Source organism: Panthera pardus, unplaced genomic scaffold (genome assembly GCF_024362965.1).
Source record: "Panthera pardus isolate Hobbes unplaced genomic scaffold, ASM2436296v1 HiC_scaffold_3, whole genome shotgun sequence".
In the NCBI taxonomy this organism is placed as follows: Eukaryota; Metazoa; Chordata; class Mammalia; order Carnivora; family Felidae; genus Panthera; species Panthera pardus.
Window position 1 is genome coordinate 3,383,104 of NW_026526876.1, and position 7,965 is coordinate 3,391,068.

The 7,965-nt window shown below is 43.4% G+C and overlaps 1 protein-coding gene across 2 annotated transcripts in view; it reads left to right on the plus strand.

The window, feature by feature from the left end:
• PIGL (phosphatidylinositol glycan anchor biosynthesis class L) overlaps positions 1-3,302 on the plus strand; it is a 74,788-nt gene extending 71,486 nt beyond the window's left edge. For both annotated transcript variants that reach the window (XM_019413361.2, XM_053893268.1), the window contains one exon: positions 775-3,302. In XM_019413361.2, coding sequence (XP_019268906.2) covers positions 775-873 — 99 coding nt within the window. In that variant the 3' untranslated portion in view covers positions 874-3,302. The remainder of the gene's footprint in view (positions 1-774) is intronic.
• The last annotated feature ends 4,663 nt before the right edge of the window (positions 3,303-7,965 follow it).

Genomic DNA, 7,965 nt, shown 5'->3' on the forward strand with positions numbered 1-7,965 from the left:
GAAGTCGGCCGCTTAACCAACTGAGCCACCCAGGCGCCCCCAGATTTTTTATGCAGCAATGTGAATATGGTTAAAACTACTGAACCGTAAATGGTTATGATGGCAAGAGAAAGTTTTATATTTTGTGATTTCTACCTGTGGGGCTCAGAATCACAAACTGTGAGATCACCACCTGAGCCAAAGTCAGATGCTTAACTGACTGAGCCACCCAGGTGCCCCATATCTATGCGTATTCGTTTTTCTTCTCCCCCTCTTCCTCTTCCTCCCAGCTTACCTAATTCAGGAGAGTTTGAGCATAATATCCTAGCTTGCTTCCCACAAAACATCCCTGTATGTGTTATATATGTGACTTAGTGCAGCAAAGTAATTAAGAATGTAGGCTTGAGAGCCATTCAGATGGCTCTGAGTTCAAATATCAGCTCTGCCGTGTACTAGCTGTTTGAGACTGACAAGTTTCCTCGTCCACTAAAAAAAAATTTTAAGCAATAACAGTACTTAACTCACAGGGTTGTTAAATTAAGATAATGCATGAAGACTCAAGTGCTATAACTGCCATTTGCATCACAGGATTTTTATCACATGGTTGTAAGTGAGAGATGGGACGGGGAGGCAGCGAGTGGGGGCCAACCCAGAGAGGTTTAGCAAGTTACAGGAAGAAGCCAGATTAGGCCACAGTGTGTGAAATGTGTTCGTGGGCGTGCAAGGCAGAAGTGAGCATGACAGAAGCTGCTCCAGTGCAAGGGTTTCACAACTGGTCCTCTTGGATTCTTCTAGAAAGCCATGTCCTGCCACCGCAGCCAGCTGCTCTGGTTCCGCCGCCTCTACGTGCTCTTCTCCAGGTACATGAGAATCAACTCTCTGCACTTCCTCTGAAGCCTTGAAGAGCTTTCCGGTCCGCAGAAGAAAGGGAGAAGAACGAGCCCAGGAAGCCTGGCGCCTGGCCGTGAGCTGGCTCGCCTCCCCGGGGCCGAGGCAGACAGAGCTCTGCTCATCCATGCCGTGAGCCTCTAACATATGGCGGGGGGGTGCGTGCTGGCCAACGGGTTGTCCAAGCTTGAGCTTCTTCGTCTGGGGGGGAAAAAAAAAACCTACAGCAGCCCAAACCAAACAAACCCAAGGGTAATAATAGCCACCCTGCTAGATCCTGAAGTTCTCGTGAAAAACAGGTTATGTAAGGGCACAATGTATGTCAAACACATAGCACAGAGCCTGCTAGGATTACAAATGAAGGCAAAAGTGTGCTGACATCATCACTTCACAGAGGCCATAATGCAGTATTTTTACATCGTTTCCAAAGCAGGCTTGCCAAACACACACACACACACACACACACACACACACACAGTCTTTATTGAACTAGTTCAACCATAATTCCTTTGATTAACGTTGTGGCCTATGTGTCAGATTTGAATCTAGAGGAAGTTCTCCATTTAACATCACAGTCCTTAAATTGGGGCTCCCAAGGCCCCAACCCTGTGCCCAGCATTTCATACTGAGACTGGTATGATGTGGGCCCTGCCCTGAAGGAGCTTACGATCAAATACCTCAGCTCCCAGGCTTCTGGGGAAAGCCGGAAAAAGGAAGACAAATCTGGAACTGTTTTTCCCTTGTGTTTTGTGTTTTGTTTTTTGTAACACTCAAAAAGCGGATGTCTTTTTTTTTTTTTTTAATATTTTTATTTATTTTTGAAGGAGAGAGAGAAACAGAGCATGACTGGGGGAGGAGCAGAGAGAAAGGGAGACACAGAATCCGAAGCGGGCTCCAGGCTCCGAGCTGCCAGCACAGAGTCTGACGTGGGGCTTGAACTCACAAACCGTGAGATCATGACCTGAGCCCAAGTCGGACGCTTAACCGACTGAGCCACCCAGGTGCCCCAAAAGGCGGACGTCTTAAAATTGTGCTACAAACAAAAAGACTCTGAGGCGTCTGGCTTGGAAGCTACTCCCACAGTCCAGCTACTGGTCCGGGGAGGTGGCCCGAGGCAGGGAAGCGCAGCCGTGAAGAGCTGGGGCTCCGCGTGCTGGTGAGCCTGGGTGTGAGGCCAGATTTACCAGCAGCATAGCCACGGATAAGGTGTTTGGACCTTTCTCTGCCTCCGTTGTCTCCTCTGCAAAATGGGGGACCGTAATGGTACCCACCTCGGAGAACATGACGTCTGGTAGACGCATGGGAGGGTCCGGCATGCAGTAGGGGCTCAGGAAAGACGAGCAGCTGGCATTCTGAGCTCTACAGAGTAAGCAGGCGTAAAGCAGAGGGGCTAGAATGTACGTTCAAGTCCCGACACAGAAAGGCTCTCGGTGTGCGTTGTCCAGTGGGTGGCCTCTCTGCCTGCCTGAAGGCCCGCAATTGCTGTCTCCATAGCAACAGGTTAGAGACCTGCTCACTGGAGCTCTCTTGAATGCCTCCTAGGGGCCAAAAGGGACCGAAAGGGCTATCAGGCCCTGAAGCTGGAATCAAAATGCAAGTGTGGTTATGTTTTCTGTCTACTTAAAATCTGCCAAAAACTCCTAATAGCCTCCCGATGAAACCGTGACAAGAAATAAGCCACTGATGCTGGTTAGAGCGTGGGGGGCCAGGCTGCCTCCTGTCCTACTGCTGGCAAGATGGGCACTCAACCAGCTTCCCTGGACTGCAAGTCTCATTATGTGTTAAGAGCTTATAAAATACCCCTACTTGGGGCGCCTGGGCAACTCAGTTAAGCATCGGACTTTGGCTCAAGCTGAAGAGAGAGAGACAGAGATATATAGAGATATATATCCAAAATGTAATTACTGGGGTGTCTGGCTGGCTCAGTTGGTAGACCGTGTGACTCCTGATCTCAGGGTATCATGAGTTCAAACCCCATGTTGGGTATAGAGCTTGCTTAAAAAAAAAAAAAGGTAATCTCTAATTAATAAGCTTCTCTTTCTAAAATGAACATTTATCGGGGATCCTGGGTGGCTCAGTTGGTTAAGCCTCCGACTTCTGCTCAGGTCACGATCTCACGGTTCGTCAATTTGAGCCCCACATCGGGCTCTGTGCTGACAGCTCAGAACCTGGAGCCTGCTTCTGATTCTGTATCTTCCTCTCTCTCTTCCCCTCCCCTGCTCACACTCTGTCTCTCTCTGTATTTCAAAAATAAATAAATGTAGAAAAAAAATTAAAATGAACATTTATCATTTTAAAGGATTTTGTTGTTTATGAATGGTTATGATGTTATAGTACACTTTTGATATAATGTGAAGTTTTTAAAAAATGTGTGTATCCAGGATAGTCTGGATTTTGTATGGAAATGATTCATTAAAGAAAAACTGGCTAATACACTGCTGACAGACACATAATGGTACAGCCTCTGTGGAAGGTAAAGTCACATACCCTCTGACCCAGCATTTCTGCTTCCAGTGGTTTACGCTGTAGATTTACATGTGGCAAAGGAGGGATGTAAGGAATGGACACTGTAACACTTTATAATAGTCAAATACTGAGCCAGTCCAAATGTCTATCGATTCAGGATTGCTTAAAGAAATGTGGGTATACCAGTAAAACAGAATGCTGTGAAACTATTAAAAATAATAAGGATGGAGGGGGGGGGCCCTGGGTGGCTCGGTCGGTTGGGCGTCATGATCTCGCGGTCCGTGAGTTCAAGCCCCGCTTCGGGCTCTGTGCTGACAGCTCAGAACCTGGAGCCTGCTTCAGATTCTGTGTGTGTGTCTCTCTCTCTCTGCCCCGCCCCTGCTCACACTCCACCTCTCCCTCTCCCTCTCTCTCTCTCTCCTTCAAAAATAAACATTTAAAAAACTTTAAACAAAAAACTGAAAACTGGGGCCCTGGCCCAGACAAAACACAGGTGTTTCTCAGGAGTGGCCAAATTAGTGGTCTGGAACATCAGGTACAGGATACATCCTCAGAACCCAGGGGGAGGGGGGAGAGGAAATCATGATGGAAAAGGGACTTTAAAAATACATCTAAGGAAACAAACACACAAACAAAAACCTAGGAGACCTAACGTGAAAAAGGGGAGTTTCCAGAATGAGAAATAGTTACAGATGGGGGATAATAAAGGAGAATTGACATCATCAGAAAGAGACTTGAGTGGGTGCATCTGCAGGGCTCCCCATGTTGTACCCAGCTTCTGTTTTTCACAAAGATACACACGTGTGCTGCAAAATCGTAAATTTCAAATTGGGGAGGGAGATAAAAGCATTGTGAAGCCCCTCCCCCTCTCCCCCGGGGCTCAAGGGGAAGCTGGTGGGGAAAAGCGGCTTGGTGCGGGGCAAGAAGGTGGAGACCAATACGGGCTCCCTCTGCGTTTTCAGCCTGGGCAAGGTGACCACCTGAAAAGTGTAGAATCCCAATTAACTAAGGGGAGAATAGGAAACAAAGAGAAACCTCAAAGCCTGCAGCACTAAGAAAAGGAAGGGAGGAAAGGAAGCATAAAATGTAACAAATGTAATGGAAATGATACTAAGAATGAAATCAGGTATCAGTTACTTCCAAAAAAAACAAAAAAGAATGGTTAATTTCCCTAACAAGACTGAGAAAACAAAATCTAGCATCTAAAAGTAACAAGGAGAGGCTAAACGTAAAAGGATGAGCCACCTACCAGATACCAAGCAAAGGCATACAAAAAGAAAGGGAGACAACATAAATCCAAACATCAAAAATTGTTAAACCCAGAACAACGGGGGACATTTTCGAACAGTACTAGATTCACTCCATGAGAAGATATGGACCAAATATCACAGCAGCCAGATACATGAAATAAACTCCCAGAAATCCAAGTTCTTTATATTAAAAAAAAAAAAAAAAAAAAAAACTGGGCTGCCTGGGTGGCTCAGTAGGTTGAGCGTCCGACTTTGGCTCAGGTCATGATCTCACAGTTCATGGGTTCAAGCCTCACATTGGGCTCTGTGCTGACAGGTCAGAGCCTGGAGTCTGCTTCGGATTCTGTGTCTCCCTCTCTCTGCCCCTCCCCGCTCGCTCTGTGTCTCTTTCTCTCAAAACTAAATAAAAACATTTAAAAATTTTAAAAAACACAATAATAATAATGTAAGGCTTTAACATTCTTTCAGAATTTGGACAAATGAGGTTGGCAAATAGTAAAGACACAGCATTTGGATAATGTAAAGAACTTAGATAAAGTCAACGTTCACTCCTTATGTAATAAAACATTTATAAAATCCAATTATTTATTAGCCCCTGAGAAATTCCTAATACATTTCCCAAAGCAGATTTTGCAGGCCACATTTTTTTAAGTATAATTAAATAACTTTCTTTTTTTTTTTTAACGTTTATTTATTTTTGAGAGACAGAGAGAGATAGAGCATTAGCAGGGGAGGGGCACAGAGAGAGGGAGACACAGAATCTGAAGCAGGCTCCAGGCTCTGAGCTGTCAGCCCAGAACCCAACGCAGGGCTCAAACCCATGAACCACCAGACCATGACCTGAACCAAAGCTGGACATCCAACCGACTAAGGCACCCAGGTGCTCCAAAAAAAAAAAAAAAAAAAAAACATGTTTTTTAATTGACAGGTGCTGTAAGACAACAAAATTCAGTCACTATTCCTATAACAATTTTTAAGAAAAAGAAAAGAATACAACTTAAATAAAGACTATGTACCAAAACCCAGCAGTCTAAAACTAAGTGGACAAGGTAGGAATGAACCACTCATCATCATCGTCATTATTACCTATGTCCCATTTGTATGAAATGTCCAGAATCGGCAAATTCATAGTGACAGAAAGTAGATTAGTGGTTTCCAAGGCTTGGGGGTAGAGGAAAGGAGTGATTGCTAATGCACGCGAGGTGAGGAAATGTCTGGAAATGATAGTGGTGAAAGTTGGACAACCTTGTGAATATACTCAAACCTAGGAGTTAAAAGAGTGAATGTTACGGTATGTGAATTATGTCGCAACTCAAGAAATAGTGTGAAAAAGAGATTACAGTAAAATGTTCTAGTTCACTCTAAGGATACATCACTCTGTGAACCCGGTGATACTCTGTCTGACCTGCCAGCCTAGTAAATACAAAACGCTAGAGTAGAAATCTTATTCATAGTGGCGCCTGGGTGGCTCAGTTGGCTGAGCGTCAGACTCTTGGTTTCGGCTCAGGTCATGATCTCACGGTTCACGGGATCAAGCTCCACGTCAGGCTCGGGAGCCTGCTTGGACTCTCTCTGCCCCTCCCCCGCTCTCTCTTTCAAAATAAATAAACTAAAAAAAAACAAAATTAAAAGAAATCATTCATATTTTAACCAGATGTTAGTGCTTCCTGCTTTTCTATCGAATACACAGTTTTAAAAAGTTAAAACAAGTTTACTGCAGGACCTGAATAAACAGGGAGCTGTACCACATTCCCCAATAAACGGATACAAAACTCTGTACAAAGTGAATAAATAAATTGGACACCAAATATATGTAGTACATGTAAGTTTTAATTTAGAAATCTATATGTTTACATGTTATATACATATGTATAAATTCCCTTCTTACAAAGTTAATATAAAAAGTTAATATAGTTGCAGTCAGAATCTTACTGGGTTCTCTTTGGGCCTCAACAAAATTATTTGAAAAGTATATTAGACGCAAAAATGTCCAAGGATAGCCAAAATATAAATATTAAAAGGGACAGAAATATGAGACCTGCATTTCTATATATTAAAACATATAAACCCACTGCAATCAAAACAGAGGTGAAGGAGTAAACCAATGTTGAACAGAAGAAAAAATCTGGACATACATCCAAATTATATGAGAATCACTCTATGATGTTGACATTTTAATTCAGCGAGAAAGGATTTTATAAATGTGTATGGTTGGTCAGGCATTTGGAAGAAAATAAAAGCTCCCTACCTTATACCAAATACAAAAATATATTCTAGATGAATTATAGATTTACATGCAAAAATCGAAACAATGTTGTTTATAGAGAGCATCTGCATGGCTCAGTCGGTTCAGCATCCAACCCGATTTCGGCTCAGGTCATGATCATAGGGTCATGGTTGAGCCCCACATCATGCTCCGTGCTGGGCACCGGGCCTGGGGCTTGCTTGGAATTCTCTTTCTTTCTCTGTGCCTCTGCTCTCTCTCCCTCTCTCTCTCTCAAAAAAAAATTATCTATATCTATCTATATATATATCATATGCATCGTATCATATATATACATATCATTTGGGAAATTTGGGAGACTAAATGCATATATACCTTGGAGCAGGGCAGTCCTTACCAAGCCAGGCTGGAAACTATGTAAAGGAAAAGACAGATATTTCACAACAAGAATTTTATGTATTTATTTTTAATATTTATTTATTTATTTTTGAGAGAGAGCGAGAGAGCATGGGGGAGGGGCAGAGAGAGAGAATCTTAATCGGGCTCTACAGCTGTCAGCACAGAGCCCAACACATGGCTCGATCTCACAAATCATGAGATCATGACCTGCGTTGAAATCAAGAGCTTGACGCTTAACCAACTGAGCACCCAGGCGCCCCCACAACAAAAAAGTTTTAAATGTTATTAGCAGGCAAATCCAAATGGCCAATAAACAACTCTTTAGGCTAAGCAGTAGCCAGAGCATGCAAATTAAAGCAAGAATGAAAATCCATTTTTCACTGAAGGTGCTGATTGGAATAGGGTGGGAGGGGTTTCCAGTGAGGAAGATGAAGACTGCAGATGACATGAATAGGTATTTCTTTCTCTCTCTCTTTCACACACACAATAAATGGGAAAAAAATAAATCACAGTAATAAATACAAATTAATTTTTTTAATGTTTATTTATTTTTGAGAAAGAGAGAGACAGAGCGTGAGCAGGGGAGGGGCAGAGGGAGAGGGAGACACAGAATCCGAAGCAGGCTCCAGGCTCTGAGCTGTCAGCACAGAGCCCCACGCGGGGCTCAAATCCACAAGCTGTGAGACCATGACCTGAGCTGAAGGTGCCCCAAGAAATAAAAATTAAAAGAAAATGTCACTTTTCATGTATCTAGTTTGC